Raw genomic sequence first — 18,929 nt, 5'->3', positions numbered from 1 at the left:
GCAGCGATAGTCCCCGCCCCCGTCGCAGGTGCCATATCTTCTGATAGCTGCCATAGCGAACATTATCGCTACGGCAGCTTCACATGCACTCACCTGCCCTGCGACGTCGCTCTGGCCGGCGACCCGCCTCCTTATTAAGGGGGCGGGTCGTGCGGCGTCATAGCGACATCACATGGCAGGCGGCCAATAGAAGCGGAGGGGCGAAGATGAGCAGGACGTAAACATCCCGCCCACCTCCTTCCTTCCGCATTGGCGGCCGGGACGCAGGTAGGAGATGTTCCTCGCTCCTACGGCTTCACACACAGCGATGTGTGCTGCCGCAGGAACGAGGAACAACATCGTAACATCGGTCATTTCCAAATTATGGAAATGACCGACGCTACACCAATGATACGATTACGACGCTTTTATGCTCGTTAATCGTATCAAAAAGGATTTGCACACTACGATATCGCCTGTGACACCGGATGTGCGTCACTTTCAATTTGACCCCACCGACATTGCACTTGCGATGTCATAGTGTGCAAAGTGCCCCTTAGCCTAATACTTGGTTGCACAACCATTAGCCAAAATAACTGCGAACAACCGCTTCCGGAAACCATCAATGAGTTTCTTACAATGCTCTGCAGGAATTTTAGACCATTCTTCTTTGGCAAACTGCTCCAGGTCCCTGAGATTTGAAGGGTGCCTTCTCCAAACTGCCATTTTGAGATCTCCCCACATGTGTTCTATGGGATTCAGGTCTGGACTCATTGCTGGCCACTTTAGTAGTCTCCAGTGCTTTCTCCCAAACCATTTTCTAGTGCTTTTTGAAGTGTGTTTTGGGTCATTGTCCTGCTGGAAGACCCATGACCTCTGAGGGATACCCAGCTTTATCACACTGGGCCCTACATTATGCTGCAAAATTTGTTGGTAGTCTTCAGACTTCATAATGCCATGCACACGGTCAAACAATCCAGTGCCAGAGGCAGCAAAGCAACCCCAAAACATCAGGGAACCTCCGCCATGTTTGACTGTAGGGACCGTGTTCTTTTCTTTGAATGCCTCTTTTTTTTCCAGTAAACTCTATGTTGATGGCTGTTCCCAAAAAGCTCTACTTTTGTGTCATCTGACCAGAGAACATTCTTCCAAAACGTTTTAGGCTTCTTAGGTAAGTTTTGGCAAACTCCAGCCTGGCTTTTTTATGTCTCGGGGTAAGAAGTGGGGTCTTCCTGGGTATCCTACCATACAGTCTCTTTTCATTCAGACGCCGACGGATAGTACGGGTTGACACTGTTGTACCCTCGGACTGCAGGGCAGCTTGAACTTGTTTGGATGTTAGTCGAGGTTCGTTACCACCATCCGCACAATCTTGCGTTGAAATCTCTCGTCAATTTTTCTTTTCCTTCCACATCTAGGGAGGTTAGCCACAGTGCCATGGGCTTTAAACTTCTTGATGACACTGCGCAGTGCGCATCGTAGACACAGGAACTTTCAGGTCTTTGGAGATGGACTTGTAGCCTTGAGATTGCTCATGCTTCCTCACAATTTGGATTCTCAAGTCCTCAGACAGTTCTTTGGTCTTCTTTCTTTTCTAAGTGAGGAGGTGCTCCGGCACCTCCTCACTTTGATTGTTCTACAGCCTCCCTTGTTCTACTGAGCACCGTCCAGGAGCTTTCATCCAGCTGAATTTTCAACAAACTGGTGAGCTGAAAACCCTTTTTTTTCTCTACTATATCGAGTTTGGCTTTTCTCCTCATTGTTTCTTTGCTCCCAGTGAATTATCAGCAATTCTCAGTATGGATGAAACTCAACCCACTATTGTGGAAGATTTTTTCAATGTTAATAATTCTACTAGACTCAATAAAGCAGCAGCGTTATTTGCGCTGGATAATGTACAAAATCTAGAGATCAGTCCAGATCTAAAGGAACAGATGAACAACCTTGAAAAGCTGATGACTTCCAGATTAAAAACCTGGTGGGATTCCAAGACTTTGAGTGCTTATTTGGAACATAATATGTTACCACGAGGTTTAAGGATTAAAAAGAGACCTACTACAGTCTATGATGAGGATTTCATAAAATCATGGGATCAAATCCTTTCTAATTGTTCCATCAAGCTCATAGAATTAATCCTCACCTATGAACAGAAAAAAATGGATTCTCTGGAAAATAGTATCAAAGAAATTGAGAGTAATCTACAAACACATGTCCAATCCTCTGCTTTTTTGGCATCACAACAAAAGATCAATGATAATTTGACCAAGCTAGAGGAATTTATTACTACCACTAAACAAAATAAGTTCAAGCTGGACACCTTGGATTACTCCTCTAATCATGTGTATGATTGGCACTTGTATAGAGAAAAACGCAAGCCAGTAAAACCTATTCTTAAAAATAAAAATCCCAATACTCCCAGAGTGAGTTTCAGCTCCACTAAAGCTGAGTCCAGTGATCCCAACACTGATCTCTCAGACCTTGAGACGCCTACCACATCTAATGAGCCAGCCAGTTTTTTACGAGTTTTTCCAAAAAACACTCCAAAACAAAAAAAAACGAGGCGGGCAGGTCGTAAGTACCAGCGGAAAAGGACACGGTTATTTCACCCGCAACAATGTTTAAAAGATGACAGTGAATCTTTCTCAGTCTTGAATTTATCGGCCTCTATACTAAACAATGATCAAATGAAATTTCTGAGCAAAGGTTTGAATTTTGTCCCTGCAAAGAAGTTCAGTCTATTCACCACTATGTTGGATGTCAATAAATTCATTCACAATATCACTGTTAAAAAACATTTTTTTGAGTCAAATGAGACCAGAATTTTGAGATCCCGTAAGCCATTTTTTCATAACCTACAATCAACTACTTTTTGTGAACATCTTTCATCTAAGGATATGGAAAATTTTCCAGGTGTGAATCTCAGGGATCCTACCTTGACTGATGCAGCTTTTGTGAGAAATGTTCCCAATCCAACATAATATCCCATTCAAAGTAGAATTAAAAGCATGGACGATTTTCAGTCTCTGGTTGAAACAGACTCTTTTTTTCTCAGGATACGCCCTTCAAACAGAATCTTACTAGCAGGAAACGATTTGCATGGAAAAAATTGAGTTCTAACTGCAATCTAACTATTAAGAACTTTGACAAAGGAGGCTCCATTGTCATTTTGGACACTGCTTTATACGAAAAAGAGATTCTTAAAATGTTACAGGACTCTAAAACCTATGAGCATTTACAGTCGGATCCTTCTTCTAAAATTCAGACTAATCTGAACACTCTTCTTGAAAGAGGAGTCCAGGAAGGGTTAATCCCTCCCAAACAATTGGATTTCTTCAAACCATCACACCCAAGAATACCTTTTGTGCATGCACTACCTAAGGTGCATAAACAAACTTTTCCACCTCCCCTAAGGCTTATAGTCTCGGGTGTAGACTCCTTAAGGCCCCGTCACACTAAGCAACATCGCTAGCAACGTCGCTGCTAACGAACAACTTTTGTGACGTTGCTAGCGATGTTGCTGTGTGTGACATCCAGCAACAACCTGGCCCCTGCTGTGAGGTCGTTGGTTGTTGCTGAATGTCCTGGGCCATTTTTTAGTTGTTGCTGTCCCGCTGTGAAGCACAGATCGCTGTGTGTGACAGCGAGACAGCAACAACTAAATGTGCAGGCAGCAGGAGCCGGCTTCTGCAGACGCTGGTAACCAATGTAAACATCGGGTAACCAAGAAGCCCTGTCCTTGGTTACCCGATATTTACCTTTGATACCAGCCTCCGCCGCTCTCACTGCCTGTGCTGCCGGCTCCTGCTCTGTGCACATGTAGCTGCAGCACACATCGGGTTAATTAACCCGATGTGTGCTGTAACTAGGAGAGCAAGGAGCCAGCGCTAAGCAATGTGCGCTGCTCCCTGCTCTGTGCACATGGAGCTGCAGCACACATCGGGTTAATTAACCCGATGTGTGCTGTAACTAGGAGAGCAAGGAGCCAGCGCTAAGCATTGTGCGCTGCTCCCTGCTCTGTGCACATGGAGCTGCAGCACACATCGGGTAATTAACCCGATGTGTGCTGTAACTTGGAGAGCAAGGAGCCAGCGCTAAGCATTGTGCGCTGCTCCCTGCTCTGTGCACATGGAGCTGCAGCACACATCAGGTAATTAACCCGATGTGTGCTGTAACTTGGAGAGCAAGGAGCCAGCGCTAAGCATTGTGCGCTGCTCCCTGCTCTGTGCACATGGAGCTGCAGCACACATCGGGTAATTAACCCGATGTGTGCTGTAACTAGGAGAGCAGGGAGCCAGCGCTCAGTGTGCGCTGCTCCCTGCTCTCTGCACGTGTAGCTGCGTGCGGTGGTAACCAAGGTAAATATCGGGTTGGTTACCCGATATTTACCTTAGTTACCAAGCGCAGCATCTTCCACGCGGCGCTGGGGGCTTGTCACTGGTTGCTGGTGAGCTCACCAGCAACTTGTGTAGCGACGCTCCAGCGATCCCTGCCAGGTCAGGTTGCTGGTGGGATCGCTGGAGCGTCGCAGTGTGACATCTCACCAGCAACCTCCTAGCAACTTACCAGCGATCCCTATCGTTGTTGGGATCGCTGGTAAGTTGCTTAGTGTGACTGGACCTTTACTTGAACATTTGGGAGAGTGGATTGATGATCATTTACAGCCTCTCACTCATGTCTCCTGTAGTTTTGTTCAAGATTCCAAACATGTCATTAATGTCATGAATTATTTGCAATGGTCTGCTGAATTTTCTTGGATCACATGTGATGTTACATCATTATATTCTTCCATCCCTCACACATTAGCATTGGTGGCTGTCAAGAATTATATGTGGAAATATTCACAATATTCTATTAGTTTGCAGAATTTCATCTTGGATGCTACATTATTTTTGCTTCAAAATAATTTTTTGAGATTCACAAATACATTTTTTTTACAGAAGCTTGGTTGTTCGATGGGGGGGCTAAGTTTTCCCCATCAGTAGCAATCATCTATATGAATTTTTGGGAGGATAATTACATATATACTGACATGAATCCATTTTTGAGCCATATACATTGTTTTATGAGATTTATTGATGATGGTCTCATTGTTTGGAAGGGAAGATCTCATTCTTTATTTCATGGATTATTTAAATAATAATACCTTCAATGTTTTTTTCACCTATTTGGTAAATTCTGAATAAATTAACTATTTAGACATGACATTGACTGGCTGTGTAAATGATCATCAAATCAAATGCACATTATATCGCAAGGCTGTTGCAGGGAATTCGCTCCTACATCCGGCCAGCAGCCACCCCCGTCACATTATCACCAATCTACCTGTGGGGGAGTTTGTACGGGCCAAGCGCTGCTGTTCAACAAATGAGGATTATCAGCAGGAATGTCATCGCATTCACAGGAGATTTCACAACAGGGGTTACTCCTCGGACACAATTGCTAAAGCAAAATTGAAAGGGCAATCACGATGTAGACAGGATCTCCTCAAATACAAGGATTCCACCACATCTGATCCATCACAACCTGCAGCAGGTCAAGTGACTTTTTCTACAGAATTCAGTGTGAATTATTCCCAAATTGTTGGCATCATTAAAAAATATCTTCCAGTTTTACACTCGGGTGAAACAGTCAGAAAGATTCTTGATTTGGGGATCAATTTTGTCTCTAAAAAAGGCAAACGTATTGGCAGTACCATTTCTCCTTCTGATCATACTAAAAAATGTGTAAAAAAATCCCATCGTAACTGGCTGTCATTAACAGGTTCTTTTAAATGTGGCAGGAGGGCACGTGGCTTATGTCCATTTATGACTAATGAAAAATCCATTCTGTCCACTGCCACTAACAAAATTCTAAAGAATGATGTTTTTTTGAATGGTAATGATTCCTTTGTTATTTATGTCATCACTTGTCAGGAATGCCAGCTTCAGTATGTCGGTTGTAATAGCCGCCCCTTGCGTGTCCGTATTTCCGAACATATTTATGACATACGTAACCCCACTTCTAGGAATCTTTCTGGTGCTTCATCCCATTTTGTACATGCCCATTGTGGTGATCTGAGCAATTTTAAAGTGCATGCCCTGAAACACATTATAACCAATAATACGGGTGAAAATCGTATTCAAATGTTACACCAACAAGAAGCCTTTATGATATTATATATGAATACTAGACAACCTGCAGGTTTAAACAAACGGACTGATCTTTGGTATATTTATTGAGTCTAAGGTCATACACTCTTTTTGCATATTTAATGCCCTCTATTTTGCATAATTAATTGTTTTGACCATGTCATTTCCTCTTTTTTTAGCTTTCACAAGACTATTTATATCGCACTAGTGTGGTTCCTCCTTATGATTATGACTAAAGATCCAGCGTCTTAAACGCGTGAATCATAGGAAATTTTATCCTCACCATGTTTTTTAACCATTAGGAATTAAAGATGTTTTTTTAATCTCTAACAATTTTGTCTGCATGGACGTTTTGTGCCGGAGCACCTCCTCACTTTGATTGTTCTACAGCCTCCCTTGTTCTACTGAGCACCGTCCAGGATCTTTCATCCAGCTGAATTTTCAACAAACTGGTGAGCTGAAAACCCTTTTTTTTTTCTCTTCTTTCTTTTCTCCATGCTCAATGTGGTACACACAAGGACACAGGACAGAGGTTGAGTCAACTTTAATCCATGTCAACTGGCTGCAAGTGTGATTTAGTTATTGCCAACACCTGTTAGGTGCCACAGGTAAGTTACAGGTGCTGTTAATTACACAAATTAGAGAAGCATCACATGATTTTTCAAACAGTGCCAATACTTTTGTCCACCCCCTTTTTTATGTTTGGTGTGGAATCATATCCAATTTGGCTTTTTGAAAAAAATTTTTTTCATTGAAGACAAATTAAATGAAGATAATAATACCAAAGAATTTGTGATTGCAATCATTTTCAGGAAGAAACTGAGTATTCTCTGACAGAATTGCAGGGGTGCCAATACTTTTGGCCAGCACTGTATATACAGTACAGACGAAAAGTTTGGACATACCTTCTTATCTCTAGAACAACTATTTATCTCTAGAACAACTATTAAGAGGAGACTTTGTGCTGCAGGCCTTCATTGTAAAATAGCTGCTAGGAAACCACTGCTAAAGACAGGCAACAAGCAGAAGAGATTTGTTTGGGCTAAAGAACACAAGGAATGGACATTAGACCAGTGGAAATCTGTGCTTTGGTCTGATGAGTCCAAAGTTGAGATCTTTGGATCCAACCACCGTGTCTTTGTAGAAAAGATGAATGGATGGACTCTACATGCCTGGTTCCCAGCATTGAGGAGGAGGTGTGATGGTGTGGGGGTGCTTCGCTGGTGACACTGTTGGGGATTTATTCAAAATTGAAGGCATACAGAACCAGCATGGCTACCACAGCATCTTGCAGCGGCGTGCTATTCCATCCGGTTTGCGTTTAGTTGGACAATCATTTATTTTTCAACAGGACAATGACCACAAACACACCTCCAGGCTGTGTAAGGGCTATTTGACTAAGAAGGAGAGTGATGGGGTGCTACACCAGATGACCTGGTCTCCACAGTTACCAGACCTGAACCCAATCGAGATGGTTTGGGGTGAGCTGGACCGCATAGTGAAGGCAAAATGGCCAACAAGTGCTAAACATCTCTGGGAACTCCTTCAAGACTGTTGAAAGACCATTTCCGGTGACTAACTCTTGAAGCTCATCAAGAGAATGCCAAGAGTGTGCAAAGCAGTAATCAAAGCAAAAGGTGGCTACTTTGAAGAACCTAGAATATAAGACATAGTTTCAGTTGTTTCACACTTTAAGTATTTCATTCCACATGTTCTAATTCAAGGGTATATTGGCCGGCTCAATGGTAACCCTAGGGAATGTATATGCCCCAAATGTCAAACAGATTCGTTGGTTGATATCCACACTCAAAAAATGTCGTGCTTTCTCAGAAGGTACTCCAATACTTTGTGGCGATTTTAATGTGGCTTTGGAACCTAAATTAGATTCCACTGCAAAAAAAGTCACATCTCTCTAAGGGACCTATCTCGGATTAAATGTTCTCTCCTTTCCCTCTCTCTGATCGACATCTGGCGCTATCAACATCCCACAACTAAAGACTTTACATTTTTCTCTCATCCTCATAAATCATACCATAGACTAGACTACATTTTTCTACCTAGGCATCTACTACCTAATGTCTCTGACACGGCGATCCAGTCAACACCTTACTCTGATCATGCTTATGTTTCGGCCAGTTTCTCACTCCTGAGGCCGTATTGGCTCCATCGTACATGGAGATTGAATGAATTAATTCTCTCCTAATTGTATAATAATATAATAATAGGAAACGCATATCTGAATGCCTCCGTAATTACTTTGCAGAGAATAAGACACAAGACATTGCGGCCCCAATTTTGTGGGAAGCACACAAAGCGGTCATTAGGGGAGAATTGATTTCCATTTCCTCACACCTCAATAAGCAGAAGAAATTGTATTTGCAGACTTTGTATGAAGAGATAGCCACATTGGAAACTCAACATAAAAAATCCCTATCCCAACAGACATTAGAACAACTGACCGTGAAACGTGTGGCACTTAGAGACATACTCAATAAACAGTCGGCTAAATTTTACCTTGGTTGGAGAAATCGCATGTTCCTCCATGGGGATAAAGCCTCTAAAATTATGATGTCCCTGATAAAAAAAAGACAGGCTCGCACTTTTATACATGTAATTAAAACCCCTCAGGGCCAACGCACACAAGACTATTCCCAAATCTCAGAAGAATTCCTACGATTTTATAAAAACTTATATCAAATTCGACCAGAAGAGTCGGCAACGGAAAGGGACAGGAGGAAATGTGGCATACAAAACTATTTAGCTAAACTAAATCTCCCGAAGCTCTCCAAACTACAACAAGCATCCCTGGAAAAAACGTTCTCTCGCACTGAGGTTCAGTCCATCCTGTCCAGGAGCCCTTTGGGGAAGGCACCAGGTCCGGATGGCCTTCCCATTATCTATTATAAAAAATTCTTTGATATCCTGGGAGATCACCTCCTAGCAACATGCAACGCTCTACTACTCGGCGATCCTATACCCAAGCAAGCATTAGAGGCTCACATATCATTAATACACAAAGACGGGAAAGATCCGGAGTGTTGTGGAAACTATAGGCCCATCTCACTTTTGAATGTGGACCTAAAGATATACAGTTAGGTCCAGAAATATTTGGACAGTGACACAATTTTCGCGAGTTGGGCTCTGCATGCCACCACATTGGATTTGAAATGAAACCTCTACAACAGAATTCAAGTGCAGATTGTAACGTTTAATTTGAAGGTTTGAACAAAAATATCTGATAGAAATTGTAGGAATTGTACACATTTCTTTACAAACACTCCACATTTTAGGAGGTCAAAAGTAATTGGACAAATAAACCAAACCCAAACAAAATATTTTTATTTTCAATATTTTGTTGCGAATCCTTTGGAGGCAATCACTGCCTTAAATCTGGAACCCATGGACATCACCAAACGCTGGGTTTCCTCCTTCTTAATGCTTTGCCAGGCCTTTACAGCCGCAGCCTTCAGGTCTTGCTTGTTTGTGGGTCTTTCCGTCTTAAGTCTGGATTTGAGCAAGTGAAATGCATGCTCAATTGGGTTAAGATCTGGTGACTGACTTGGCCATTGCAGAATGTTCCACTTTTTTGCACTCATGAACTCCTGAATAGCTTTGGCTGTATGCTTGGGGTCATTGTCCATCTGTACTATGAAGCGCCGTCCGATCAACTTTGCGGCATTTGGCTGAATCTGGGTTGAAAGTATATCCCTGTACACTTCAGAATTCATCCGGCTTCTCTTGTCTGCTGTTATGTCATCAATAAACACAAGTGACCCAGTGCCATTGAAAGCCATGCATGCCCATGCCATCACGTTGCCTCCACCATGTTTTACAGAGGATGTGGTGTGCCTTGGATCATGTGCCGTTCCCTTTCTTCTCCAAACTTTTTTCTTCCCATCATTCTGGTACAGGTTGATCTTTGTCTCATCTGTCCATAGAATACTTTTCCAGAACTGAGCTGGCTTCATGAGGTGTTTTTCAGCAAATTTAACTCTGGCCTGTCTATTTTTGGAATTGATGAATGGTTTGCATCTAGATGTGAACCCTTTGTATTTACTTTCATGGAGTCTTCTCTTTACTGTTGACTTAGAGACAGATACACCTACTTCACTGAGAGTGTTCTGGACTTCAGTTGATGTTGTGAACGGGTTCTTCTTCACCAAAGAAAGTATGCGGCGATCATCCACCACTGTTGTCATCCGTGGACGCCCAGGCCTTTTTGAGTTCCCAAGCTCACCAGTCAATTCCTTTTTTCTCAGAATGTACCCGACTGTTGATTTTGCTACTCCAAGCATGTCTGCTATCTCTCTGATAGATTTTTTTCTTTTTTTTCAGCCTCAGGATGTTCTGCTTCACCTCAATTGAGAGTTCCTTAGACCGCATGTTGTCTGGTCACAGCAACAGCTTCCAAATGCAAAACCACACACCTGTAATCAACCCCAGACCTTTTAACTACTTCATTGATTACAGGTTAACGAGGGAGACGCCTTCAGAGTTAATTGCAGCCCTTAGAGTCCCTTGTCCAATTACTTTTGGTCCCTTGAAAAAGAGGAGACTATGCATTACAGAGCTATGATTCCTAAACCCTTTCTCCGATTTGGATGTGAAAACTCTCATATTGCAGCTTGGAGTGTGCACTTTCAGCCCATATTATATATATAATTGTATTTCTGAACATGTTTTTGTAAACAGCTAAAATAACAAAACTTGTGTCACTGTCCAAATATTTCTGGCCCTGACTGTATGCTAGTTTAATTGCCAATCGTGTGGCGACTATCCTTCCAGACCTCATCTCCCCGGAGCAATCTGGATTCGTTAGAGGTAGAGAGGGGAAAGATAATGCGCTAAGAGTGATAAATTTAATGCAACACGCCAGGACCCATAATTTGCCTCTTGCGCTGCTGGGAACGGACGCCGAGAAGGCGTTTGACAGGGTGGACTGGACTTTCTTGCAGGGAACGTTGGAGGCCTTTCATTTCCCCCCAAATGCCATACGCGCAATCCTACAGATGTACACATCCCCCACGGCCAGGATTAGGATAAACAATACTCTCACCAACCCCTTTGACATAAAAAATGGCACAAGGCAGGGATGCCCCTTATCCCCCCTACTCTTTGTCTTGGTCATGGAGCCATTGTTAAATTCCATCCAGCAAGACCGGGAAATCGAGGGGTTCAGCCTGCAGGGAATTCACCACAAGTCCGCCGCCTTTGCCGATGACTTGTTGGTGGTAATGTCCAAGCCGGAAAGGGGTTTCCCTGCCTTTATGAAATTATTAGAGGAATACGGCCACTGGTCTAACTTCAAAATTAATCTATCTAAATCAGAAGCATTAAGCATTAATATCGCCGGTAAAGTTACCAAATCTCTCCAAAAATCGTTTCCTTTTCGATGGCCAAATAGTCACATAACATACCTAGGCATCAAACTAGGGAAAACTTTCAAGTCCTTGTTTGATCTCAATTACAAGCCCCTTCTCCCTAAACTTACCGCACAACTATCCTCGTGGAAGGCTCCCTTTCTTTCGTGGATGGGCCGGAAAAACTTAATTAAAAGCATCATACTCCCAAAATGTATTTACCTTTTCCAAATGTTACTCATACCAATTCCCAAAGCATTTCTCTCCCAATGTAATTCTTTAATCTCCAACTATGTCTGGAACAAACACAAACCGAGAATCAACTTCCAAACATTGAACCTTCCAAAAGACAAAGGGGGCATGGGACTACCCAATATATCGTTATATTACCAAGCCGCCGTTCTCTCCAGAACGGTGGACTGGATCAGACGTCCACCGAGTAAATTATGGACAACGATAGAAGAATACCTAGCTCCAACCCCTCTACGACCCCTGCTACTTTCCCCTCCCAGCCAGGGAGATAAAAGAATCTATACTAATGAACTAACGAGAACACTTTTACAGAACTGGAAGGAAAATAGAGAGATATTGGCCCCACCTGTTTCCCCTCTAACCCAAGTTTCAGATATTTTAGACGCCGATGTAAACCAAGCCGCGTCCACGAAATCCACATACCTAACCAATGCAAAGGTTGCGGTGGCAGATCTTCTGGTAGATGGCTCTTTGATATCTAAACAGGAAATGTGTACGAACCCCCTCCTCTCTAAGCTTACATTGCTCCATTATATGAAACTAAAACACGTGATCCAACCATTATTACCTCATACCCATCTCGATAGACCTTTAACTACCTTTGAATCATATATTAACCTACAATTTGGCCACCAACCAAAAACAAGCCAGTTCAAATGCCAGTATGACCAGGTAGTAACACAGTGGCAGAAATTTAAACCTAAACTACTACCCAGAAAGAAACACAAGGAAATATGTAGAAATATATAAATTTTATTATTTTTAAAAAATCTTTAAAAGGTAGTACAGCAGAAAGGATTATAGAAAGATGTGTCGACCAAAGACACCATTAATTGATTACAGAAGGAGTCTGTCAGTTATAATAATAATTCCAATAATGTTAATTCATGACAGAGCATCCTATATTCCCATAACATGTTTAAACACAAAAAGGAGGATACAGGGCGCCCTTGGAGAAAGCCACGGCGAAACGCGTCAGGGTGTGAATGGTGAGGCTATAATCTAATTTGGCACTGTGTATGATATTCTTTTAGCAGGCATGTCTTTAGATGTTATTGTCTTTTGATCGTTAGGGCTTTACTGTAAGCCTCTTCCTATACTATTTTATTACCTTTAACATGCCTGCTTAATTAATACCATCTAATCACGGTTGCTAAAACACATCTTACAACCTGTATCCTCCTTTTTGTGTTTAAACATGTTATGGGAATATAGGATGCTCTGTCATGAATTAACATTATTGGAATTATTATTATAACTGACAGACTCCTTCTGTAATCAATTAATGGTGTCTTTGGTCGACACATCTTTCTATAATCCTTTCTGCTGTACTACCTTTTAAAGATTTTTTAAAAATAATAAAATTTATATATTTCTACATATTTCCTTGTGTTTCTTTCTGGGTAGTAGTTTAGGTTTAAAAAAATACCTTTCAATCATTCTGCATGCAAACCCGGGCCCCCAGAAAAATACTGTCTAATTTATACCATACCTTGCTTACAAAAAAACTGGTGGTGAAGAGAGCATATATACTGAGATGGGAAAGGGACCTGAATACCACATTTACCGACATACAAACGAGCCAAATTTATAATGCCTCACACGGACCGTCATGCTGTGTGAGAGTCCAAGAGAATTCTTTCAAAGTGATTGCGAGATGGTACATTGTCCCCACCTCATCTAGTACTTGGAGTTCCTCCACCTCAGATCAGTTATGGAGATGCGAGAGGGACAAAGGAACATATCTTCATGTGTGGTGGACATATCCGATCATCCAGACCTTCTGGAAGACAGCATCACAGTTAATATTTGACCTCACAGGCAAGAAGGTGGTCCTGGACCCTAGGCAAATGCTCCTGAACTTCCCAATGTTGCCTAAAGATAAAGCTACTTCGAAATTAGTGTCATTTGTGGGTTCAGCCTGTAAACTTCTCATTGCTCAGTTGTGGCGTACAACGACAATTCCCACCCTCCCGCAGCTCTTGATGAAAATTGATCAATTATATCATGTTGAAGAACTCTCAGCCCTCTCACGCCAGAATATGCTCTCTTTCCTCCAGGTTTGGAAGGCTTGGCAGGCCTTTAAATCTAAACCTCAATTTTCAGTAGTTACTTCGCAGAAGGCAACATACTGGACTGTAAGTCACCTTATCCCCCACCTACGGGATGAATGACTGCCTGCAGATCATCCTTCCCACGGATTGAGTGGACCCAAGACCAAAATCTTTTCCTCTTTCCTTTCTCTTCTACCCCTTCTCCTTCTCTCTTCGCCTCCTGAACCCGCTAACTCGACTCCCTTATCTGAATTTCATGTGATATAACCTTGCTCTCCTATATTCCAGCTACCCCCCCTATTCCTAGTTCCTATGTTACTTACTGTTATAAATTTGTTTCATATTAATCCAGAAACCAGGCTAATAATCTAGATCGGACTTCCCCACTGCCTGATGGATAAGTTTATTATTATTTGGCTAAGACCAGATATTACACAGGTAGTCAGAGTCATAGAGACGAAGGGAAAGCATCTGTTACAATTGCAATAATATTAGTTAAGACTGTGCTTTCTGTTGACTATGTATTCTTATTTTTGCTTCAATAAACAAAACATTAAAACAAACACATGTTTTAATTCGTAGTTTTGATGCCTTCAATGTGAATCTACAATTTTTAAAGTCATGAAAATAAAGAGAACTCTTTGAATGAGAAGGTGTGTCCAAACTTTTGGTCTGTACTATATATATATATATATATATATATATATATATATATATATATATATACAGCTCTGGCAAAAATTAAGAGACCACTGCATAATTTTATAAAGATCAGCTTCTCTACATGTTGATTCCAGTGTCAGTTGAATTCAAACCAGAGTCCACCTTATTCTACTGGCCAGGAAAGGCATAAGGTCACCCAAAAGCAGTGTGAAAGACTGGTGGAAAGCAGCCAAGATGCATGAAAGCTGTGATTAAAAATCATCGTTATTGCACAAAATATTGATTTCTGAACTCTTCCTGAGTAAAAACATTATTAGTATTGTTGTTTCTGAATGATTATCATCTTGTTTTCTTTGCATTATTTGAGGTCTGAAAGCAATGCATTGTTTTTTTGTTATTTTGACCAATTCTCATTTTCAGAAAATAAATAAGTTTTTAGTAAGAATCAACTAAATGCGTGCACAGGGGCGTGATGGGACTATCAATATGATGACTATCGTAACCAACAATGGTAAAATGTTCACAGAAAAAAACGACAAAAGGTCATAAATACAATGTAATAGAATTTATTATTGTAAAAAATAAAGCCAAGATTCAAAGGAGAAAAGTCACACAAACAACATATAAAAACGAAGGGTGATGTGCTAAGTACAGCTCTGATATATCATAACAGCCAGTGATACCAATATATATATATACACCCAATAAATTAATAAGGTCGCCTAAAAATGACAGACGCTATAAAAATCTCTCAAAACCTGTCTATTACTTGGTCAAAAAATTGTATCCAAATACTAATAGAGAAGATTCAAAAATAAGATTATATATATGTGTGTGTGTGTGTGTGTGTGTAGCGCGCTGGACAAGACAGGTCGTCACAGGAACTACACCAACACCCCCCACACCCCGGTCAGGCACACCGAAGCCAAAACACAAAATCCTTGTTGCCTTCCTCCAGGGGCTGATGTCTACACCAGGGGGTGGGCCAGGCGGTTGGTCCCGCCCACCGAGGAGTTCACAGTCCTGGAGGCGGGAAAAGGAAGGAGATTAGAGTTTGAAGTGGAAGAGTGAGGAGAGTGAAGTGGTAAAGGAGCAGACAGAAAGCGGTCCGGGTGTGTGGCCCGGACGGTACAGCAAGGTTGGCAGACGGTGGTGACCGTCGGCAGGAGAGGCCGATTGGAGTGAGCCGTAAGGACCGTGGACGGGCGGTGGCCCGGCGGTACCGGACCGGTGAACAAAGAGAAGCCAGCACCATCCGGCAGGGCTTACGGACCCTGACAAGGCCAGGAGTCGCCGTTGAAATTGTCAAATCCATTAGCGAAGGGAACCTCCGGGGTTTCCCAGCAGCCAAGTCCCGATAGAAGGCGACAGCTCAAACCGTGAAGGGAAACACAGTCACCGCTAAGGCTAAAGTTCCCAGGGCCAGAGCCTGCGGGCAAAAGGGGCTCCTTCAGCACCCATCCAAGCTGGACAGCGGGTTACCGGTGGGAACCCATTGGAACCGTACACACTACACAGGTGCAGGGAAAGGCAGTCACCATCAACCTGCCGGGAGGAGAAACACCGCAGCCGTCTGTGGGACCCGCCCATCCAGCCGTTTGTTTTACCGGAAACTGTGTATTCGTTACTGGCTGAGTGAGTACCACCGTGCCGTGCAGCACAGCGCTGCCCCCGCGACCCTGCACCTCACCAGGCCCCGTAACCCGCCTGCCATCCATCCCTACCCCATCACCGGGCCCCGGGACAACCAACCCCCTACCCACGGAGGGGAGAACCAACATCCAAAGCTGCTCCCTGTCATCGCTCCCGGGATACCCGTCCAGAGCAGCGGTGGTGTCAACAACCTCACCATAACCGTGGGTGGCGTCACGGACAATAAATCCCCCAAAACCATTCCCCTTTTCACTCACGGGCGAGGAACGCCGCTCGAGTCCCCGGGATCCGGCCCACCGCTCGAGCCACCACTGAGCAGCAGCAGCCGGACCCGAGCAGTGGGAGAGCGCAGCGTCCCCTCCTCCGCCCGCGACATGTACAGTGGGCAAATATAAAAAAAAAAACTGCCAAAAAATGACCCAATATATAAATCTAAATAATTTAGTAATCTGAATAGTCACCAACAAAAATTAGTTGTTCAATTAATATAAAGTAGAAGTTTACATTTGAGTTTGAAATATTGGCTATACATATCTAATTCTCATACTTCTGTATTAGTTTTGACACACTAAAGGCACCGTTACACGCGTCATTTTAATGTGCGATCACATGTGCGATCGCACACGCTCTCATCGTTTGTGCGTCACACACAAAGTCGGTAACCCGTCACACGTACTTACCTTCCAAACGACCTCGCTGTGGGCGGCGAACATCCTCTTCCTGAAGGGGGAGGGACGTTCGGTGTCACAGTGACATCACACAGTGGGCGCCCAATCGAAGCGGAGGGGCGGAGATGAGCGGGATGTAACATCCCGCCCACCTCCTTTTTTCCACATTGCCGGCGGGACGTAGGTAAGCGGTGTTCGTCATTCCCGGGGTGTCACACGGAGCGATGTGTGCTGCCTCAGGAACGACAAACAACCTGCATCCAGGAATGTGACCGATATTTTGAAAATGAACGACGTGTCAACGAGCAACGATAAGGTGAGTATTTTTGCTCATTCACATTCGCTCGTAGCTGTCACACGCTACGATATGTCAAACGATGCTGAATGTGCGTCACTAACAACGTGACCCCGACGACATATCGTTAGATATATCGTAGTGTGTAACGCCGCCTTAAGGCTATGTGCCCACGGGAGAAAATACCTGCGGATATATCCGCAGGTACATCCGCAGGTTTACCGCAGCTGATCCCCAGAATCCGCAGCTATCCATTGCTGCAGGATTCCAGAGAAATATTTGCGGTAAACCTGCGGACATTCGTGCGACTTACCTGCGGAAGTCCCGGCCTCTATCTCCATATTGGAGTGGCGGAATTTCCACAGATATTTCAGCAGGAATAATTGACATGTAGTTACGTGCAGCTGTGGGACATCCGCAGCATATTCCGCAGCCGCACATACTGCAGCATTGATACAGCACTCCCCAAATTCCATAGGATAACATGGGGAGTGTCTGTACTTGCTAAAACCTGCGGATTTATCTAGAAAATCCAGATAAATCCGCAGGTTTTCCGCGGCAAAATCCGTGGGTACATTGTCCCGTGGGCACATAGCCTAATAGTATTTAATCCCTCTGGCACACACTCACGTTATAATATATATTTATTGATTGTTCGGTATTTGCATTTACATGTCATATTAATAGAACAATTAATATTTATTGACTATTCAGATTGTTAAATTATTTAGATTACTTAGATTATTTAGTGTAATTTTTTTGTATTTTTTTTGCACTGTGCACACATACACACACACACACATATAATTTTTTTTTTTTTACTTATTTTTAAAATCTCTTTAGTAGTATTGGATATAATGTTTTTGACTAAGGAATATACATGTTTTTAAAACATTTTTATAGCTTCTGTCATTTTTAGGTATAGTTTACAGTATATATTGTACTGAGCACATCGCCCTTCGTTTTTATCATATGTTGTGTGTGTGATTATTTTTCTTTGACTCTTGGTTTTATTTTTACACTAGCTGTAGTACCCGTGTGTTACGCGGGATAGTAACTGTCTCTCTGTCTCTTTCCCAGTCTCTGTCTGTGTGTCGCTGTCTGTCTGTCTCTTTCCTTGTCTGTCTGTTTCTATCTCTCTGTATTTGCATCAGTCTATCTGTCTCAATCTCTGTATCTGTCTGTCTCTCGCTTTCTGTCTCTTTGCCCGTCTGTCTTTTTGCCCATCTGTTTCTTTGCCCGTCTGTCTCTTTGCCCGTCTGTCTCTTTGCCGGTCTGTCTCTTTCCCGGGCTGTCTCTTTGCCGGTCTGTCTCTTTCCCGGGCTGTCTCTTTGCCGGTCTGTCTCTTTCCCGGTCTGTCTCTTTCCTGGGCTGTCTCTTTCCCGGGCTGTCTCTTTGCCGGTCTGTCTCTTTCCTGGTCTGTCTCTTTCCTGGGCTGTCTCTTTCCCGGGCTGTCTCTTTGCCGGTCTGTCTCTTTCCTGGTCTGTCTCTTTTCCGGGCTGTCTCTTTCCCGGGCTGTCTCTTTCCCGGGCTGTCTCTTTCCCGGGCTGTCTCTTTGCTGGGCTGTCTCTTTGCTGGGCTGTCTATTTGCCGGGCTGTCTCTTTCCCGGGCTGTCTCTTTGCCGGGCTGTCTCTTTGCTGGGCTGTCTCTTTGCCGGGCTGTCTCCTTCCCGGTCTGTCTCTCTCTGTCTGTCTGTCTTTTTCTGTCTCTCTCTATCCATCTATCCTATGTTATACCAACAGTTTATTTTGTTCCTATAGCAACCACTGACAGTTGCTATTTATAGCATATAGCTCCCAGCTCCATTCAGTTTAATGGCTGCAGGATTTTTGTAGAGTAACAGGAAAGCACGGGGTTAAATTTTCCCGCGTAAGCA

General features: G+C 43.1%; 1 protein-coding gene across 1 annotated transcript in view; it reads left to right on the top strand.

Annotated features, from left to right (window-relative positions):
* LOC142313011 (uncharacterized) overlaps positions 1 to 18,929 on the top strand; it is an 82,149-nt gene that overhangs the window by 36,314 nt on the left and 26,906 nt on the right. The window contains exons 7-8 of the mRNA XM_075351998.1: positions 1,757 to 2,930; positions 3,032 to 3,358. Of these exons, the coding sequence (XP_075208113.1) occupies positions 1,757 to 2,930; positions 3,032 to 3,358 (1,501 nt within the window). The remainder of the gene's footprint in view (positions 1 to 1,756; positions 2,931 to 3,031; positions 3,359 to 18,929) is intronic.

The sequence above is a fragment of the Anomaloglossus baeobatrachus genome, chromosome 5 (genome assembly GCF_048569485.1).
Source record: "Anomaloglossus baeobatrachus isolate aAnoBae1 chromosome 5, aAnoBae1.hap1, whole genome shotgun sequence".
Classification (NCBI taxonomy): domain Eukaryota; kingdom Metazoa; phylum Chordata; class Amphibia; order Anura; family Aromobatidae; genus Anomaloglossus; species Anomaloglossus baeobatrachus.
This window is presented reverse-complemented; position numbering and strand designations above follow the sequence as displayed.